This window comes from Gamsiella multidivaricata (genome assembly GCF_025024155.1).
Source record: "Gamsiella multidivaricata strain RSA 2152 chromosome Unknown BC939scaffold_19, whole genome shotgun sequence".
In the NCBI taxonomy this organism is placed as follows: Eukaryota; Fungi; Mortierellomycota; class Mortierellomycetes; order Mortierellales; family Mortierellaceae; genus Gamsiella; species Gamsiella multidivaricata.
In genome coordinates, this window is record NW_026251727.1 from 85238 (window position 1) to 105382 (window position 20145).

Below are 20145 nucleotides of genomic sequence, written 5' to 3' on the forward strand. Positions count from 1 at the left end.
AATGCCACTTATGCTATCTCGTAAAGAGCTTCCGGTGCCGGCAGAAATTAATTGAGGCGAGCCCGACAGCCGTGGCGATGTTGGTGAGCCAGGCCTGATGGGTTGTTGCAAGGGTGAAAACACGGGTGTGAGCCTGCCTACCCTGGATCGCGCCCTATGGACCGCATCCAAAAAGATATCCTGATCCGTGATCGGCCCCATCTGCAGACTACGCATGCTATCGCTATCATCTTGTTCCTCCAGTCTGCGAGACTGCGACCGGTTCACTGCTCGTCTGTCTTTGTTCCAGAACGCAGCCGCACCAAAACTGCCCCATAACCGTTCCATTCTCTGACCAAAGGACATCGGTGATGAGTAGAATGCCATCCCTGTGGGCTGGTAGGGCTCGCCCGGTCGATAGCCTCGCTGGTTCGAAAAGTCAGCTCCATATAACCTTGCCATCTTTGCCTGGCTGCTCTGCAACTTATGTTGGCGGTGCCTTTTCACGGCTATAAACAAAATGGCCGCGAGTGCCACGACACCCACGACGCTTCCAATGATGGGTCCAATGCTTGGTGTATGAGAATCAGGGACAGGCCGTGATACATCGGTACCGTTGATTATGGGGGGTGTGGTTGATGACACAGGCGGTGGTTTATATCCTGGCCAATCTTCTGGTTTTGTGGATGTCTGCGAAAGGTTGCCGGGCGTGTATGATGTTTGCCAAGTGTTCGTTGTCGTATCCATAATAAAAATATTGTTGGTCGCGCCTCCCGCCGTCAATCCTAAAAAAAAAAAAAAAAAAGTCAGGGACAGGAATATGAGGACTATGTATCTCAGTGAGAAATACCTATATATTAAAATTAAAAGCGACATATAGACTAAACCTACCAAAAGATACGATCATGTTGCTTCCCACCATCGTTGCTCCATGCGAATATCGTCCCGTGGGTGATGTTCCCTCAATTGCTGGCTGGGTCCAAGACCATGACGTTGTATCTACGGTAAAGAGGATGCACGGAAGAGATGTTTGGATTAGCTCATTAGAGTACCGTACAGCTTCCCAGCGCTTTAGTTCTTTTTCTTACCGAGAATGGCTACATCCGCGAAGAAGGTTGTCGCTTCCATGTCCGTCCCTCCATGAATATAAATTTGGCCATTGCTGGCTGTGGCACAAACATATGACGCAAGAGCGGCGTTAGTCCGACATGTCGAAACATTGTATGACAAGAGAATAATGTGGAAGAAAGAACGAGAAGGAGCAGTGTGCACTTACTTGCTGCTGCTACATGACTCCTCCGCAGGGGTGGTGTGGCTCCCGTAGCAGTCTGCACAGACCACGTTCCAGCTGCTGTGTCAAACACTAAGATTTCAGACATGGGCACCAGAGCTCCTCCAGAGACGCCACCAATTACCACCAGTAGTCCATTGGATCGGATCAGTGTGGCCGAATGGTAGGACCGATCCGTAGTCGATCCTGGTGGACCGGGTAATTTTCGCCAGCCTACAGTGTCCGGAGTGAGTCCTGTGGGCTCTGGTATTGCTGGTGATGTCGCTGAAGAGGAAGAGTTTGAACTGGGGTTGCTGTCACGATAGCCGCCCACGGTCCACATTTCTGGTGTCGCCGATTCTGTCATTAGATCTGTCGAAAGCAGCGATCCCCCGTAAACAAACATGGTTCCGTCACCAAGACGAGATGCTGCTGTGTGATGTTCCCTCCTCGGCGGGTCCTGTATTGGCGAAGCTGTCCAGGTCCCTGTGGCCGTATTATAAAGATTGAGTGAATTTGAGCTGCCAGTGGAGGAGGTGGGGGCGAAGGAGGTGTTTCCACCATAGATGGCGAGCAGGCTGTTCCCTGGGCCTAGCAGACTTGCCGAGTGAAAAGAGGCGTAGGGCCCCGGCGTGAGCTGGACCCAGGGTACGGAGAAGGCGTTGAAGGCTGCTGAGATGTCGAGGGAGTACAGGTCTGATCCGATCGGCGCTGTCATGGGATTAACCCCTGTTTGGCCCCCGTGGATGTAGAGCTGTGTTCCACAGAGTATCTAGGTGTTCAAAAATACATTGCTTAGAGGCGGCTTCCAGGCAAAAGCCCATTCGTCTGTAGAGAACACCCAAATACATACAGAGACATGGCCCCAGCGAGCAGGCGGGATCACTATAGCATCTGCGGTCAGGGCAAAGGAGAGGAGGAGGAGGAGGATGGGTCGTGTTCTGGATGCTGCGGGGCTCTTCATCCTCGAAAGGGGCGACATGTCCATGTCGTTATGTACAGAGGGAGATTGAGTAACAGGGGGGATGAGACTGGTGCTGTCGTTATCAAAGAAATGGCGATGTAGGATCGTGGGCGTGTCGAAGGAAAGAGTGCAGTGGATACCGAGGACGGCTGCGAGGGAGGAGAGGAAAGAAGGAGAGGAAAGAGGGAAGGAAGCTTAGGATATGGACTCGGAAGGCAGGGGCGGTGAAGAGGAGGACAATGGAAGAGAGTGCACAAGCAGGCGTGGAAGGACGGGTAGACATTACAGAATGGATGGCGCATCACTCCGCCCGTCAGATGTCACACTGACCCCCCCGTCGGCCACTTTTCAACTTTTCAGGAACTGGGCCTGACCGGGAGGGCGCATCACTCCGACGCACAAAAATAAAGGGGGAGCAATCCTTGTCAGCACCTATGACACGACCACCCTGCCCTTCTTCATCTTCTATTTTTTCACCCGAGCGGGTTTCTAGGCAGCGTGGTTGTCGACAGACACTCTTTCCCCAACGATATCAATGGCCTCAGGAACAGGACGCGGGTGTACTACCAGGCTGCTATCTATCACTCCATCATATACATCCTCTTTTTATGTTTATACGACTACGTGCTGTTAGAGCTATTAGAGACAGATGGTCCAAACAAGGCCTTGGGGAGGATGCATTAGCACAGGAGATGGTCTATTGTAGCATATGCAGTACAGTAGTCTATGCAGCTGCATCTGCTTTCTGAGCATTTTGAGACGAAAGACAACAGCGCATTGGCCATGCCTCGTTTCCCACCAGAACGGATTGCGGTGTCCAATAGGCTATTAGTTTGAGCCAGCTGTGGCGCAACTGGTTCGCCGCCTCCGTCCACCACTCCCCTCTACCTTTACTCTCACTCTAAAAACCCCTAAGAATCCCTAACAGATCCTCACCTAAAAAAACAATCTCTGGCACTAAATTGGCTCTGCAGCCCATCCATCGAAACCAGCCATAAGCCATACCACGCGATCCAAAAAGCAAAAGATCCATAGTACTAGGCTGCATACCCTCTTTACTGGAAGTTGTGAGGATTACTGAGAATGGGAAGAGAACAGGTCGCGTCTTTCTTTTGCATGTGGATATTTTCACTGCTAAATTCTATTGTAAAGAAATAAATAAAATATGTAGAATGGTAGAGTATTTCTCATGAGGCCGCAGTGTCCCAGTTATGCTTCTTTGGATCCGGGTTCTCGCCTGCATCCATCTTACGCCCATCCTCCCTCGCAATCTTATCAATGGCAATGTATCCATTAGCTAAATCCTTCTCCCGCTGCGTCAGAGTGTGTACTGCAGCCCCAGCCAGACAACTCTCCTCAAAGTCCCACGCCGCATCTCTCGGTTCCATTATCAGGTCATCACTCGAGCTCAACCCCAAGTCTATCAAGACTTCAATCATCCTCGCCTTGTCATGCGTATACCGTTCACGATGCTGCTGGTGTCCACCGCCAGACATCCAGTATCCAAAATCAAGATTTCGCGTAACCCCCGCGTTCTTGTTTCGATACAGTCCACCATTCCACCACAGCGGTCTACCCTGATGATCCTCATGCAGCTGTGCTCCACAGACGGACTGATTGTTATTGGGATGAAGTTCTCCAATGGCACCGCCATAGTTGCGCATGAACGCGTAGGGCTCCTGGACCATCTCAAACCCAACCCAAAACGTCTCCTTGTCGCCATGGAAAATCTCATAGCTGTACAGGTCACGCTCCCATTTGCCGTTCATCTTGCAGGTGGCAAGCATGCCTGGGAACCGGGTCCTTTTGTTAATCAGCACGACTCCGGACTCTTGCTCGTGCGCGGAAAGAAGGTTGAACATGCGCGACTTTTCAGGGAAGGTCGACATGATAGGCAGCATCGATCTGATCCAGTCTGATCCAACAGTCCAATCCGGGAAGAGCGTTCTGTCGTAAAAGAACAATGCTCCAGTCGCCAGATATCCTGGATCTTCGAACAAAACTGCCGGGTCCTATTTTTTTTTTTTTTTTTTTTTTTTCATGGAAAGTTGGCCATTGTCAGTGCTCCTGCTCGGGCTAGACAATAAAGTGAACTGTTGAATCTCACGTACCTGCAAGAAATAAGCATCTGCATCGACAAACATGACTTCTTCAAAACTGGACGCAAGCATCGCAAAGGGCTTGATCGCCCAACCATTCAGACGCATGTACTCGTCGTTCAATATCTGGGTCACATCCACAATCTCAATCCCTGCTGCCATTTCTCTCAAATACGTCTGACGCTCCTTGGAGAGATCGTCTTCGCCCATGTGGAACACCTGAATAGGCAACGCTGACTTGAGTCGGTTCCTGACCGCCTGAATAGCCGTGACAACAAATTCGAACTGCCCATTGCCTGCACAAAAGACTAATCCCTTGCCCTTGAATGTCCTGTGTAGTGAAAATGAAGACTGGCGACCGTGTTGGATCCAGGGGTATAGACGTTTCTCCAACTTTAGGAAAAAGTTCACCTCCGGACGTGTCTTGGCCATCTCCGCCAATTGCTCCTCGCGATCCCGGTCCCGCCCTGAAAGTGATTGATAGAGTGGGTGGACATGATTCCAAAGCGCCTTGTGTAATCTCTCAGCACGGGAAAGCTCTGCAAAGTTGAGGCGTTCGGGCTTTCCTGAGAGATCCTCGCTTGGGTCATAATCCTGGCGCAGCATCTGAGTCTTGAAATTGAAGCCAATGGATGTTCCTAACATCTCTGTGTCAGCCCTGGTCCATGGTGGGATGCTGTGTGGGATTGCCACATCATGCGTGAGGTGTAGACTCTCTGGTACCTAGTAATAGAATACAATAGCTGTCAGACAGCCAATTGCTTGCTATTGATGGTCCCTGGCAGCAATTGTTAACGTCCGTGCTGAGAAACCACCGCCGCTATTGATGCAATACAATACCGTGAAAGGGCTCAATGGCACACGCTCCATGGAGCCACCTACAGGCCGCTGTGGATGTTGCTGTTCTTGTTGCTGCTTTTGCTGCTCATGCTGCCATTGTTGCTGGCGGTGGTTTCTAAACTCCCAGTAGTTTTGATCCGATGGAGACTGATTGTGCAGAGTGAAGCCCAAGATGGCAAGGACGGCCAGAAGCGGCAAGAGTAGCCTCACAACCGGTGACCGGGGTAGTGACATCATGTGTCAAAGGAAAGAGTGTGGATGAGAAATGTGTACGATCGATGAAGAGGGCTTCTGTTCAAAGGTTCAGGAAACCTCAGAGAAAACTTTATTTTATTCTGATCTCCCTTCGACGTTCCTGGCGCCTTCAGACCATAGTTAATAAATCCCATGTCTTTAACGGTTCTTGTAAAAGAAAAGAAAAAGCCCTTCCACGTTCCTGTCAAAGGTACATACTATCCCTGCATCCTTTTTGCTCAAAGCCAGATAAAGCTAATGTCTTAGCCTCTATGTCAATAGATTTCATAATATTCTCTTTATTCTGATCAAGAGTAGGAAAAGATCTTGGTTTTCCAGTAAATACGGAGGTGATATCTACTGCACACAGGTTCGGACGGCGCGCTCCAGTACGTTCTGTGCCCGGTGTCGCAGCGCATCTGCCTCACACCTGACCGTGAAATGGACGCAGTCAATCGTTGCCTGGACACCGTCCATTGTGATCTCAACCGTTCGCCCCTTCTCGTTCTGCTCTACGTTCTCGACGCCAAATTGGCTGGCAAAGAACATGACTAGGTCTTGGAACTCGTCCGCAGGATTACGTTCGACGAGGAGAATATCATCGACTGATAATCCTTCGTCGCCCTCGGAGGAAGAGTGACTATGAGGCTGGCCGTGCGAGTGCGAGTGAGTGTGATCCGACTTTGTCAACTTTACGGAGGCCGGGCTGGACTCGATGCTGAGGATCACGGCCAAGACAGAGTCAGCGACCATATCATTGACAGAGTTTCCGGTCCATTCAAGCAAGACATGATTCACGTTGAATTCCTTGACATCCACGGTATCGAATATCTACATTTACAACAAGAATCCAAGTTAGCAGCTTGTTCTACCAAACAGGGAAAGAGTGCCTTCTGATCAGTTCATCTTACCCTGACGCTCTCCATCTTATTGATATCGCGCTCCAGTTCCTGAATCTTGCCAAACATTTGTCGAAGATGGTACTTCAGCAGACCAAAAGATGCGTGATATGGAACAACCTGTCGTTGAAGTACAGATGTTGTCTGCAGTCCCACAAATTCCTCCAGGTCAGAGGTATCCATGATCGTGTACTGAAAGTCCTTCACGACAAGAACTCCGGATACCAGTTTCTCCTTTTCGGGGAATGTAGCCGCCATTTGGCCGATGGTCTACCGTAGTGGAAATCGCACCTGCGTTAGTACTTCCTCATAGATAGGAGCGTATGAGATAATTCGGATATAGACACTTTCAAGGAGTAGACGAGTATTACCCTGGCCAGTTTCTCGCCTCGGAAGTACAGCTTGACGGTTTCAGTGTTCTTGGGAGTGAAGATGTGAATATCCTCATCCCTTTCAGAGTACTTGCTCATAAGCGCGCTCTTCAGGCGCCCCATCGCGTTCGTTTCGCCATGCACCAGAATCTAATATCGACAAAAAATAATAAAGAAAAAAAAAATAGTCAATGATCAATGCCTTACATGAGACACTCCAAGAACATATGAATGTGAAATATCAAGTATAAAAGTACTTACCAAGTATGGCGCCTTGACCTCATCGATAAATGCACTGTTCTGAGTATAGTCAACATGAGCTGAAAATGAGATATAATCGACCGACATCCTCAGCTTAAGTTTTTGTCCGTTCATGGTCTGAATCTCGTCGGGTTCGTTCATCACGTCCTTGGCCAGCGTGTTCTCCACGCAGTATCCCGTAATCAGCAACCCGTTCTTCTTATCCGTGCACCAGCGCTCAAACAACTCGCGAGAGAGCCCGTTCTGGAGCATTCCAGGACTGGCCATCATGACGCATGGGCCTGTATCGTCAAACATATCCATGTTTTTAAGATGCGAAATATGCTTGAACACAAAGGGATTTGACACTGCGAACTGCTTCCTGATCTTCGAGTTCATCATGTTGATGTATGTCTGATAGACGGTCATGCATTTTTTTGCCAGCGAGGACGCATAGTAAACAGGAATCGACTCCAGTTCCGGATGCGCTGCCCAGTACTCGTCCAACATCAGCAGCAGCTCCTGTGCCTGACCCAATGCGAATACTGGCAAAAGACACCGTCCTCCTCGCTGGACGATATCATGCACAGTGCTGGTGAATCGGCGCTCACGATCGATCCTAGGCTCATGGCTTTGGACACCATATGTAGACTCGCAAATCAGAACGTCGGTTTGCACATTTGTGGGCTTTTCCGCTGCCATCAAATGGCGATCCTCCTCACGGGAGTAGTCTCCAGTGTACAGAATCTAATTGGGAGGTTAAAAGACCAGGAATGCATCGACATTGAGATGAAAATGGCCCACGATTGATGGAGCGCTCTGGAGCGAACAAAGGCCTGGCAACATTACCTTGATACCGGCAATCTCGATCAAGAACATGGCTGCGCCCAAAACGTGTCCGGCATTATATCCCGTGAATTTGATACCATCCACATTCATTTCCTGATGGTAATCCACTGTCTCAATCTTTTCGTAGCAGGCAGCCAGCTGGGCTTCGTCGTACAGCATTTCGTTCGAGCCGACGTTGCTACAGAAAGGTGCGGAGCAAATTTATATAATTTCCTGGTGAGTTTTATCCGCGATTGCATGAGGTGGACATATCATTCCAAACTCATTTCACATCGGTAGTATACCTGACTTTGACATAGTCCGAAAGAAGCCATTTGAAGATGGCTTTCGTTGGATGTGTCATGAAAACGCGTCCTTTGAAAGAGGTCTATACGAACATAGATGCAGAAGTCCTGTTAGTAAACGTCCGACATTAAGAGGTATCTCTTTGCGGTCGAAAGAACTACATTCGCACCCTCTCTGTGAAGTATGGTAATCCTGCGGCGTGGTCCAAGTGGAAGCTGTTATTCGGATAACAATGACGAGGATTAGGATGTTAGCGTCTACCAAATCAACTGCGAGCTGCAAAGAAATATCTACTCTTGACCCTTGGAGACTTACTGTGTAATCAAAAGCACATCGATCGAGGCCGGGTCGACCTCATCAAAAAAGGGGAGTCCAGAGATGCCGCTTTGGCCAGGATGAATACCGCAATCCAACTGACATTATCCACCAAAATACGGATTGAGGTCAGGTCAATGACATATCGGAGAAAAAGAAAAGACAAAGTACAGGATATGTGGTGAATATTGGAGCAACAAAGGCTTTATTCGTCTCTTCAGTAGTGCTGCTTCTGTCAATTGTATGTACCAAAACGGTCTTGCCCTTGTACTTGAGGACGTGGCAAGACCTTCCGACTTCACTGCCTGCGCCCAAGGGCGTCACCTCCATAAGATCATTCACATCTCCCACTGGAAGGTCCGCTTTTCTCTTGTAGGCCATTGAATGATAGGGTCGAGTATGACAGTGACAAAGATCCTGCAATTCTGATCCAGTTTATTCGAAACTTCCGAGTCGATGTTTTTTTTCCAAGGCGATAAAAATGGGCTGCGTGAGGTAAGGAAGGCACGGTGAATGGGAAAAGGAAGCAATCGTCAGGACAAACTACTTGCTGCGTGCGCTGCATTTTAGTCCAAGAAATAGTGGCTTGCAAGCCCTTCTCTTGAAGCTGACGACTTCGCCGTATTCGATCAATCCTATTTCTCACCACCCTTCCCATCCCTATACTCAACACACACACGCACACACACTAATGTCCGGCAGACAAGGCGACTACAGACGTGGCGGCGGAGGATACAGGGACAGAAGTCCGGATAAGAGTCGAGGCAGGGACCGAGACAGCGATCGTTACTCTGGTCGCAATAATGGTCGTGACTACCGCGACGGTCGAGATAACAGGGACTTGAAAGACAACAAAGACGGCAGGGATGGCAGAGAATCTTATCGGGATTCTCGCTATTCTCGCGAGGAGAGAGAAAAGGAGCGATCACCGGCAAGATCTGGACAGGACAAAGGCAATTCTATGGATGTCGACAAGAGCGACACACCGCCCGCCAGAAAAGTACCTATTTCGCTCGAGGAGCTCATCAAGCAGAAAGAACAGGAAAAGCAAGCTCTTGAAAGGGTAATGACTTTGTGAATCCATGATGTTTATTCTTACTCGTATCAAGAAGAACAAGAAATGAAGCGCTGACCTTGTTTGCCATTACTCATTGCATATCTAGCCCAAGTTCTTAACAAAAGAGGAGCGCGCGCAGCTCGCATTAGAAAGACGAGCAAAGGAAGTCGAGGCTCAGAAAAAGATTACGGAGCAGGAGCGTCAGCAGCGAGCTGAATTTGATGCCAAAGCACGCACAGAAGTTCATGATAACAACCGATATGGCTATGACAGCAGGGACGGCAGGATTGGCGCCCGTGACAGAGATCGAGGCGACCGAGCTCGAGCCGGAAGGTCAAATGGAGACTGGCGTAAAGAGTCGACCGATGCCGATTCATCATCTACTGGAATTGTCCTTGCCGGGAAAGAGATTGACCTTGTCAAGGTATGAATGTGTCTCGATATATGTCGCAAAGGGCATATATATCGCAAGCACTGTATCTGTTTGTTAACGCTTGATCTCTTTTATTGCACGTCATAGAAAAAGTACATGGGTATCGAGGAGAAGGAAAGGAAGATCCGCAAACGCAACGACAAAAAGTTCGTTTTTGACTGGAATGCGGACGATGATACCTCAAGAGACCTGAATCCGATTTATACGCACCGACACAGTGCTCAATTGTTCGGCCGTGGTCATTTTGCAGGAATTGAGCTCAAAGACAACAAGTCAAGGGACCAATTCTATGATAAGCTAGTGGCATCTCGGCGAACTGATGCCGAAGTTGCGCGTGCTGGGTACGTTTTTCTTATTTATGCGTTCATCCCCTCAATTGCCACTTTACTCCCGAAGTACATTCTAACATAATTAAACATCTCTCTCTACTGCAAATAGCGAGCTGGGAGATATTGCCGCACAAAAGGAGCGCAAGGTTAACTATGCGGATCGCCACTGGTCCGAAAAGCCCTTGGATCAAATGCGAGACAGAGATTGGCGTATCTTTAAGGAAGATTTCAACATCGCATGCAAAGGTTCGTATCGTCGACCTTGAAGTTATTTACTGGCCTTCTTCGGTCTATTATCAGGTATTAATGCTCTTTTTTCCTCTCTCTTGGCAACGCTAGGTGGAAGCATACCCAACCCTATCCGTCGCTGGAGCGAATCCGGTATCGATCCAAAGATTCTGGAGGTCATTGAGAAGGTTGGATACAAGGACCCGACACCCATTCAACGACAGGCGATTCCCATCGGACTGCAGAACCGCGATATTATCGGTATTGCAGAGACAGGATCTGGTAAAACGGCTTCGTTCTTGATCCCAATGCTGCACTTCATTTTCGACCTGCCAAGGCTCAACGAACAAAACATGGTCCACGGTCCATATGCCCTCATCATGGCGCCCACACGCGAATTGGCCCAGCAGATCGAGCAGGAGACGCTCAAATTTGCCGTTCCCCTCGGTTTCAACTGTGTTTCGATTGTCGGAGGACACGCAGTAGAGGAGCAGGCATTCAACCTCAGAAACGGAGCCGAAATTATTATTGCAACACCCGGTCGTCTCAAGGATTGTTTGGATCGTCGCATTTTGGTACTGAACCAGTGTACCTACGTGGTTATGGACGAAGCTGACAGGATGATTGACTTGGGTTTCGAACCCGATGTTAATTTTATTCTGGACGCACTACCAGTCTCGAACCTGAAGCCCGACACAGACGAGGCAGAGGATGCATCCAAAATGACTATGGCGATCGACAAGGACTCGAGCAAGAAGTACCGCCAAACAACCATGTTCTCGGCAACAATGCCACCCGCAGTCGAGCGACTCGCCAAGCGATATCTCAGACGACCAGCTGTGGTTACCATCGGTACCGCTGGTCAGGCTGTCGAGACTGTTGAGCAGCGCGTGGAGATGATTACGGACGAGAACAAGAAGAAGTGCGTCGAATTTTTATTAATGATACTGCCTATCCGCTACTTGCTCTCTCATATATCATGAACCAGAACTAACCACGTACTGTTATAATATCATTTCGATAGGAACCGACTTATGGACCTGCTGAAGGGACAATTTGCCCCTCCTATGATTGTGTTTGTAAACCAGAAGAAGAGCTGCGACATGCTTGCCAAAATGATCAGTAGCTCTGGGCTTCGTGCGACAACCCTGCACGGAGGTAAATCTCAGGAGCAGCGTGAGCTCGCACTCTCCCAGCTCAAAAGCGGGAAGAGCGACGTTCTTGTGGCGACCGATGTCGCTGGTCGTGGTATCGATGTGCAGAACGTGTCCCTGGTCGTCAATTTTGATATGGCCAAAAACATTGAGGATTACACCCATCGTATTGGTCGTACCGGTCGTGCAGGACGGTCTGGTGTTGCTGTTACCTTTCTTTCAAGCTATGATACGGATGTGTACTATGATCTCAAGCAGATGCTGACAAAGTCGACCTTGGCGACCGTGCCCGCGGAGCTCAGAAATCACGAAGCGGCTATGACGAAGGGCGGTATCGGTGGCCGCAGACGAGCCAACGACGAGTTCTAGTCGTGCCTCGTAATTTGAACATAGACCAATAAATTACAGCAGAAAGAACAAGAGTTGCTCTGCAAATATCAATATATTTATCATGGTGTTCGGCTCCTAGTATCATCTATCCACGTCGTCCTCCTTTGAGCGTGGCCTGACCAGGGGCTTTCATGCGGCGACGTCTCCTTGCAGCAGCAAGCTCCTCCTCCTTCGCGCGAGCAGCCAAGTCCTCCTCGTTCTCCTCGCCCGATGAGTGGTAGGGCTCGTCGTCGCTGACGCTTGGCGACTGCTTCTGCTGAGCAGCGCGCTTGGCTGCCTTCTTCTTGGCCAACTCGGCCTTGCGGATCTTGCGCTTCGCATCGGCCTCGGCTTGTTCATCCTTGGGGCGGATGCTCTCAAAGATATCCATGGCCAACACGCTCTCACGCACGCCCTTTGGGCAAACCATCAGAACTCCCTTGACAACCCAGAAAGGCGCGCGGAAGATGACAAGATCTTTGACCTTGGGAGAGTGAATGTTGTCCATGGTCAGCTCAATTTCCTCGCCATACTGGTTGACAGCATACATGGGTCCTTCCTCCAGGGGTGTGACAGGCTCAGGGGTGGCACCGGACCGACGCTGACGACCGGTGATGGGGCCTTCCAAAATCTTTTGATGCTTCTCGCGCAACAGTTCCTTGTACTGCTCAATCATTCCAACCATGCGCCTCTTCTCCTGAACATAACCGACATAACGACCCAGGTACTGGAACCCCGAGACCAGGACGACCAAGAAGACGACGACGGCCTTGAAGCCCGGGCGATGGCGTCTGTACAGATAAGCGGATCCACGCCAGCGAGGAACGCCGTTCTTAAGGAAAAAGTTATAACGCTCACGCTTGGCATCGTCGCGCAGGATGGAGATGATGCTCGACAGACGTGCGTACTTTTCCTGAGCCTTGGGGCCCTTGTTCTTATCAGGACTGGAAAACGTGAAAAACAAGAATCGATTTGTTATTAGAGACTGGGCAGAATAGGGTGGATGGGGGGGGGGAGAGAAGACAGGGCGGCTGTATCGGCAGTATGGGCCTTAATAGTCGCTGGTTGTCTGCACTTACTGAAGCGTTCGTGACATCTTGCGGAAGGCTTTCTCGATCTCAGGCTTGGGAGTCTTTTGGGTGACACCCATCCATGAATAAAAGTTGACGTCGGGACCTTCTGCCTTCTCGAGTGCATCGACCAGATCAAATATCTCAAAGTCGCCTAGCATTTCATTCATACTGATGAGATCGCGTGGTTCTCTTCATGCGTAGGTAAACTGAACAAATAAATGGGTACCTTCTTCCCAGGCGGCGACCTGCTGGACGAGGGCCAATAAGGCCAGAACCATCAACAATGCCAGGTTCCAACGCATTGTGAGGGAGGGATGTGTGGTTGATGGTGAGGAAGGATGATGATGAGCATGAAAAAGCAAGCACAGTTCTCCTTGCTCCTGGCTTGATCCCCCCTTAATTACCATACCTTATTTCGAATCACTCCCAATTGATTGACACGTCGGAGCTATGCGTCGTCGCACAAAATAGAGGTTTAGTTTTGTTGCCACCAAATTTAAAGAGGAAGGACCAGCTGAGGACTTGGTCGTCGATGGTGTGCTTGATGTGCTTGATGTGCCGCTTTTTTCTTTTGAAGCCCGTTCCCGTAACTGCGTGCTCTCTCTCTCTTTCTCTCCCTCTCTCTTTGTCCATCTTCCGTTTTTTCTTTTTACTCCCGCTCTTCTCTCACTCTCATCTCTTTTCCGCCCAATCCACCTACTCGCTTTACGCTCAGCAACGCACCTTGACACCCTTATAATATCGACGACAATACATGGACCACGCAGCATTTTCGCCAAAAGGGTTTGGCCACTATGTGTCCTACCTCATCGGATGGGCCTACTTCATCGCCTGGTCTGCCAGTTTCTATCCCCAGGCAATTCTGAACTGGCGCCGGAAATCTGTCCAGGGGCTGTCCATGGACTTTATCCACCTGAACGTCCTCGGCTTTCTGTGTTACTCGGTAAAGACCATCCCTCAAGCAATTCATTAACCCATTTCTACAGACTTTCATCATCCTTACTCTTCTATTGCGAACATCAACAATTATGACAGGGACGGCTGCTCTTTGAAATGGGATCTAATAAGTCTGTCTCATTTCCGACCCATAGATTTTCAACCTGGCATTTTTCTTTAGCTCGGAGGTGCAAGAGGAATACAAGCGACGAAACGACGGTCAGGAGAACTTAGTGCGCGCCAATGACGTCTTTTTCGCCCTGCATGCGCTCATCCTCTCGACCTTTACCCTGGCTCAAACATGGATATACAAGGTATGCATCCACAACCAGACGGCGATGAACTTGGGCTAATTCTCACACTCTCGTGACACAAACTCAGCTGGACTTCATGTGGGGTCAGGAAAGAAATACAGCTCATTATGCTTGTTACAAATCAAAGGACCAAGAGCACGCCATCGCAAACACAAAAGAGGGGGGGGGATGATAAAGGGTCCTCACGCGGCAGCGACACGCAGAAACCGGTCTAAGAGTCTACTGCTTCGAGTCGCCAACACGCCAAAAGGACACAGTTATGCTCCATACTTCTTTTCCCCAACTAATGATTTTTCCTGATGTGCAAATGATTACATAGCGCGATCCCAATCAAAAGCCATCCTGGCCCGCACGAATTTTCATCGCCTCTGCAATTCTTATCAGTCTCTATCTCGTTACCCAGGCAACCTGGGGCAAGGGCGGGAAGGAATGGATCGACATTCTTTATTTCCTGAGCTCCATTAAATTGATCATCAGCTTTGTCAAGTACTGCCCTCAGGTCTACATCAACTGGGCCGCGAAATCGACTGCCGGGTGGAGTATCTACAATATCTTGCTTGATTTCACAGGAGGAGCCCTCAGTATCGCGCAGCTGGTTCTAGATGCCTACATCTCCGGAGATTGGTCTGGTATCTCGGGCGATCCTGTCAAGTTCGGACTGGGCTTTTTGAGCATTGCGTTCGATCTGATCTTTATGACGCAGCACTACGTCCTCTACAGGGACAGGACAGACCATTATGTGACAGGGAGCAGGAAGCAGGATGAATCGAACGAGAGGCAGGGATTGCTCGCGCAGAGCAACAGGCAATACAGCAATGTTCAGCAACGGAACGACCTCGAGAGAGGAGCTGGAACTGAAACTACGCGTGCATGAGAGTATCCTATTCACAGTGTATCATAGCTTGGCGAACTGCAACAATTTGCAATAAAACATTTGGCATTGAATCCAGCGTAGTGTGCTCTACAGCGTGCATTGAAATCGCGTCCATCCTACAATAATATATACGTGTTTTGCAGACGCGTTTTTCTTTCTATGTGCTATCAAAACAGTCTACATGTCAGTAAGCCACTCCAAAGTCCACGTTCAGGTCAGGGACCCCCAGGCAAAGCGGCAAAGCAAACCCCCCTTGGACCCACACCATTCACCATGTCCTCCATCAACTTTGTCAGTGCAGGCAAGGAATCCCAACCTAGGAACCCGATACCTCGGTTTCTATTGGATGAATCCACACAACAGACTACTGGACTACTGAACATCCATTAATCATCACTACACTCTTTTTTGTCACAACCTTGTTCTTTCCAATACAGACGATATCGAGGAAGCACGGAAGACCCGTGAGGACGAGTGGAAGAAGGCCTATGAGAACAAAGAAAGTACGTTTTTTCCAAAGGCAATTTCATCAAAGGACAAGGATTGCCAATTATTGTTTTTTTCATATTATCCAAGGCCAATATTAACAAGGGGATATCTTTACGATCCATCAAATAGACCCGCCACCACTGAAGGAACCAGAGACGTATGATCCTCGCACGCTTTATGAAAGATTACAGGAGCAGAAGCAAAAGAAGGACGATGCCTTTGCTGAGGCAACAAAACTCGGTATGGCACCAATGCAACACCATCAACTGAAGGGCATCATATAGTACAAGGACAGAACGAGCTTTCCTTTGGAGAGTATTCATATCTTGTTAACGATTGCATGCTGCATCCGACACTGTTCATGATAGGAAACCTCATTCATAGGCTCGACAATGACGAATTCGATTTTCTGACCAACCTGGAACAGGAAGAGGCAAAGAAAAAGCGCGAGCTCGCAGAACAAGAGGAGGAGGCATTGAAAGCATTCCGCATGTAAGGATGATCAACAATATCTTTTTTGTCCATTATCTCAAAATGAGCAGGAACCAAACATTCTAAACAAGATCGTCTTGTTATACAACAACAAACCATCTAGGAACGTTCAACTAAAGTCCGCACCACCACCATCTCAACCAGCATCACTCGTCTCGGTCATACCTAAGCCCGATATTACAGCCTCTGCCTCTGGATCGTCATCCTCGCCATCGTCGGGTCCCAAAAAGAGAAAGACATCCTTGTTTGCTGGATTGGTCAAACGTGATGACTCTCCCTCTTCTACATCGACGACATCTTCATCAAAACCATCAGTAACAGGAAATACCTCTACAGCAACTGGCAAGCGGAAAGCAGACGATAAGAACGAGTCATCAAATAAATCAATGGCTGACAAAGATCCAGAGAGCAAGCGGCCAAAAGTCGATACGGCTGCAGCAAAACCAAAGCCCAATGCGCTGCTCAGTCTAGTAGCATACGATTCGAGTAGCGACGACGAAGAATAAAGCACCTTTTCGCATACTTATCAAATGCCACAGGCAATCACAGACCCATTAACCAATATCAATATCCATGATAGCGACAACAACCATAATGGTAAAGTCAATGTTAAAAAATACAAGCGAGCTGTGTTGCTTGTATTGTGATAGATCATTCATACACGGGGCTTCTTAAGGATCCCGCCCTCCTCGGTGTATGTGGACGCCCTTCGTAAAAGATGAGAAGGCGCTTTGCCCTGATGATGATGTCTCTCCTTCATCCATACTAGCGACCGCTTTAGAATCCACCGGACCAAAATCGGGATACTGTCGCATGTCTGCAGTACCCGTCTTAATGTTTCGCCCTCCACTGAAAACTGCTGATCCTGTTGTTGTTGCTGATGCTGATCGCCCATGCTGCTAGCGCCGTTGTAGCCCATGCTCAGGCCTGTGTTGCCTGCTGCCGATACCCCGTTCATAAATCTCACAGAGGGCAGTCCTGAACCTGCATCGATTAGAATCTCGACTAGCATACTGGTCTCTGTGTAAGGGTTCAGGAACGACGCCAAGATCATGTTCGGTGGTTGTGGTGTCTGGATAACGATCGCGACTTCCAAACTCTTGTCGTCATTATTGTTGCCAGGATGGATGGTTGCCATGCGCTGTTTGGTCTCATCGATAGGGGTCGTCTCCTTGAAGCAGCTTTGAAACAAAGTGTTGAACGCCATTTGTTGCCGTAGTAGCTGCCAAAGGAGTATAACTGTTAGCAAAGGATATCACGAAGATTGCTCCATGCCGTTGCAATGGCTTTCATTTGTACAGAGTGAGTACCCACCTTTGTGCATATATAGATTTGAGAAATGTGTGCGAAAGGAATCCTGTGGATTAAGCGAGCCTCATTTTTGGTTCTGTCGAACGAGTAAAATTGCCGCACAGTATTCGGTCCCTGGTCGAGGGTGATCTCCCATTGTGTCTGCTCGATATTCTGATTGATCAGACGCTCCTGCAATGAAAGATAGCCCGGATCTTTATGGGACCCCATTGTTGTGTTCAATCCCGCCTGGTTCGAAAGAGCAGCCAGCTGCTTCGCCACTTCCTCTGCTACGACAACTGGTGGATGAAGTACTGCTATATAGGCTGCCTCGACTGCTGGGTCTGTGCTTGGTACGATCCACTTCAATGGCTGCTGTAGAATCGTTGTTGCATTGACACTGCCCTGGTCATTCATGATGGATCCATATGGTACGGTGCTCAGGCTATGCGTCTCCTCTTCCGACAACAAAAACCCCGAGCGCGTTAACGGTAGACATCCTGCCGAAGACGTTGTTGACTCCTCCATAGCGATGCAAATTCGGTGGAAGGGAATCTTGATTCTATCGTTGGCACCTATTTCCATGGTTTGAAAAATTAATATGTGAGCACTATCATATTGTACGACCTTTCTGTCGGCCCATAATAGCGCCATACCTTGTTCAACGGCCGTCGCTAAATATTCCCAAGATACGTCGAGAAGGTCCTCTTTGGATGCCCAGTAAGCGATAGACGGTCCCGCCAAGACAGCATGCATCATAGGAATTCCATGTCCTTGTGTAAACACACGATGTAGGTCTCGCCCTGTGATACTCCTGTTAAAGAACCGTGAGATTGGATGCCACCAATGGACCATAATCCTGAAAATCCAGACATCAAGCTACTTACATTTCTCGCTTGAACAGCTCCTTGAGGTCCATATCCATGGAGCGAATATTGTGGAAGAAATCAACGTTCGGGTATTTCTTTGAAAAACTGTCGAGGGTCGCCAGCGCCTTCAGATTTCTCGAAAATGTCTTGAAGTCGCGACTGCAATCGGGCAAGTGTGTAAGACTAGCCTCTGCTGCCTTTCCTTTTTCCGGTACTGACTGAATAAGCTTTCCGCATTTGCAACGCAGGTTTTGCGCCAGTAATCGGTCGATCTAAAAGAAAGCGGTATTGAGAGTCAGCTGAGGTCCTTAAGAAAATTGTTCTTCCAGTATCAAGATCGATTATGAACAACGCACCCTCTCGTCCTGATGGATCTCTGATGCATAAGAGACCTTGATTCTCAGAATTGCTCCAGCGCTATCGACATCGATCTTGAGATAAAGAGAAGACGTTAGTTGAATTTGTATGTGCTCGATGCTTTCAGCCATCACAGCATGCGGTGGCAATACATACATCGATGACAATCACGTTTCCTCCGATAGTCAACGTCGACACTGGTAGCAGTCCCTCGGTCCTCGATCCTGTTTCCAAATAGCATTCCAGTCTATGATGGGTAAATCCAGTTGTATTAGCGCTTTATCCCCCTTTGCTAAACCTTCATTTTAGAAAATCCTGTTGCAGTTGAAATACGCACCCAAGGTCAGTGGCCATATCCCGAATGGTGCTGATCAGATGCTCTGTCTTGATATTACCGTCCTGCGATGCTGCACAAAGTGTTTTCTGGCATTGCTTCAAGCTTGTTTTTACAGAATGTACGGCCTCATCCAGTACCGTCTCTTCCTAGATTGAAGGCACAAAGTTGAGTTCTGACGCGATCAGCAACTTTGTCATCGTAGATCGCAATATGCTTAACAACATCCATAACATTGCCCTGCATCACAATGCTAATACCTTCAAGAGCGAAGAATATTTCCGGAAAGTCGGTGCACTGGAAGAATCACCTCCGTTCAACGAGTGATGTAGGGGTCCCTGAGCAAAGGAGAGACAGATGGCACGAAGAGCCGCGATCTTTTCCTTGTAATCCCGTTGGAGAGTTCCTACTTGGACCGGTCCGAGTGGATGTAGGTCTATAGCGCATGCAAGGAAAAAAAACCCGATGCTTCACCATCAACATCAAGGGTCCTGACACTGTCAAGAACGAATGCAAGTCGAGAGTGTTGTGTGTTACCATTGGACATCCGATTCGGGCTGCTCTGTGCCGCGAGCGCCGTTGCAGCAGCCGTGGTGGTGGCGAGATTCCATTGCTTGAGTGAGTCCTGAACCAAGGACTGCAGCTCGCGCAGGTGCTCCTGCACTGTTGTCGCGTTTGTCGAGTTGGGCATCCTGCGTCGTCGAGAGGAACAGGGGACCGATGCCAGACAAAGAGTTTTGTGGCAATGTATAAGGATATCACGTGTGTGAGGCGCACGGAGCACAAGACGCACTGCGACAAAAAAAAGGGCAGCACGCGTCTCGGTTGGTAACCAAAATGCTTATTAAATAAAGACGGATAGGAACCTCATAGAAGTATGGTAGCTCATTAGAAACAGCTCGAGTGCTGAGGGTGCATTGCTTTCTTTGAGCTGCAGGGACAAAGAAATAAAGGAAGCAGAGGATAATCGGTGAAAAGGCTGCTGCTTGCTACCTGGATAGATACACAAAGACGATCCTCGGCATCTTTTCTTTATTTGGTGCACGGTACCGATCACTCAGCAGCATGCACCGATGCATTTACTGAGGCCCTTATTCCTTACGAAAAGAGCATCTGTGCATACAAAGAACATCTGCGGTGCTTTGCTTTTAATGACCAAGGATATAAAACCACCGATATACCCCACGATACCTCGCTTAACC

At 48.8% G+C, this 20145-nt stretch overlaps 8 protein-coding genes across 8 annotated transcripts; 3 read left to right on the plus strand and 5 right to left on the minus strand.

The window, feature by feature from the left end:
• Positions 1-815: 815 nt before the first annotated feature.
• Positions 816-2481, minus strand: BC939DRAFT_513644 (uncharacterized protein; the record flags this gene model as incomplete). Its single annotated transcript, XM_051561121.1, has 3 exons — positions 2103-2481; positions 1256-2021; positions 816-829 (listed from the first exon to the last, which is right to left on the minus strand). Exons 1-3 carry the CDS (start codon positions 2235-2237, stop codon positions 816-818), a joined length of 915 nt encoding a protein of 304 aa, XP_051414097.1. The 5' UTR covers positions 2238-2481.
• Positions 2482-3400: 919 nt separating this feature from the next.
• BC939DRAFT_395079 (mannosyltransferase putative-domain-containing protein) lies at positions 3401-4918 on the minus strand (the record flags this gene model as incomplete). Its single annotated transcript, XM_051552200.1, has 2 exons — positions 3401-4225; positions 4325-4918. The coding sequence occupies 2 exons, from the start codon at positions 4916-4918 to the stop codon at positions 3401-3403; spliced, it is 1419 nt and encodes a 472-aa protein (XP_051414098.1).
• Positions 4919-5743: 825 nt separating this feature from the next.
• Positions 5744-8726, minus strand: BC939DRAFT_483616 (cleavage and polyadenylation specificity factor; the record flags this gene model as incomplete). The annotated part of the gene is made up of 10 exons (XM_051559200.1): positions 5744-5943; positions 5968-6217; positions 6298-6555; positions 6657-6806; positions 6918-7643; positions 7746-7923; positions 8030-8112; positions 8200-8245; positions 8346-8443; positions 8595-8726. 10 exons carry the CDS (start codon positions 8724-8726, stop codon positions 5744-5746), a joined length of 2121 nt encoding a protein of 706 aa, XP_051414099.1.
• A 1205-nt stretch (positions 8727-9931) lies between these two features.
• Positions 9932-11915, plus strand: BC939DRAFT_395136 (P-loop containing nucleoside triphosphate hydrolase protein; the record flags this gene model as incomplete). The annotated part of the gene is made up of 4 exons (XM_051552203.1): positions 9932-10176; positions 10274-10410; positions 10504-11314; positions 11417-11915. The coding sequence occupies 4 exons, from the start codon at positions 9932-9934 to the stop codon at positions 11913-11915; spliced, it is 1692 nt and encodes a 563-aa protein (XP_051414100.1).
• A 54-nt stretch (positions 11916-11969) lies between these two features.
• On the minus strand, positions 11970-13337 carry BC939DRAFT_421940 (uncharacterized protein). The gene is made up of 3 exons (XM_051553100.1): positions 13215-13337; positions 12995-13139; positions 11970-12859 (listed from the first exon to the last, which is right to left on the minus strand). The coding sequence occupies exons 1-3, from the start codon at positions 13288-13290 to the stop codon at positions 12022-12024; spliced, it is 1059 nt and encodes a 352-aa protein (XP_051414101.1). The 5' UTR covers positions 13291-13337; the 3' UTR covers positions 11970-12021.
• A 284-nt stretch (positions 13338-13621) lies between these two features.
• On the plus strand, positions 13622-15359 carry BC939DRAFT_421943 (PQ loop repeat-domain-containing protein). The gene is made up of 3 exons (XM_051553101.1): positions 13622-13931; positions 14080-14238; positions 14558-15359. The coding sequence occupies exons 1-3, from the start codon at positions 13743-13745 to the stop codon at positions 15110-15112; spliced, it is 903 nt and encodes a 300-aa protein (XP_051414102.1). The 5' UTR covers positions 13622-13742; the 3' UTR covers positions 15113-15359.
• BC939DRAFT_445655 (N-terminal domain of NEFA-interacting nuclear protein NIP30-domain-containing protein) lies at positions 15360-16719 on the plus strand. Its single transcript, XM_051554831.1, has 5 exons — positions 15360-15413; positions 15550-15615; positions 15731-15841; positions 15970-16093; positions 16197-16719. The coding sequence occupies exons 1-5, from the start codon at positions 15386-15388 to the stop codon at positions 16597-16599; spliced, it is 732 nt and encodes a 243-aa protein (XP_051414103.1). The 5' UTR covers positions 15360-15385; the 3' UTR covers positions 16600-16719.
• BC939DRAFT_93592 (mediator of RNA polymerase II transcription subunit 1-domain-containing protein) lies at positions 16471-19892 on the minus strand. The gene is made up of 9 exons (XM_051562007.1): positions 19481-19892; positions 19204-19379; positions 18947-19092; positions 18766-18856; positions 18609-18683; positions 18271-18524; positions 18040-18197; positions 17408-17958; positions 16471-17315 (listed from the first exon to the last, which is right to left on the minus strand). Exons 1-9 carry the CDS (start codon positions 19632-19634, stop codon positions 16749-16751), a joined length of 2172 nt encoding a protein of 723 aa, XP_051414104.1. The 5' UTR covers positions 19635-19892; the 3' UTR covers positions 16471-16748.
• Positions 19893-20145: the final 253 nt, after the last annotated feature.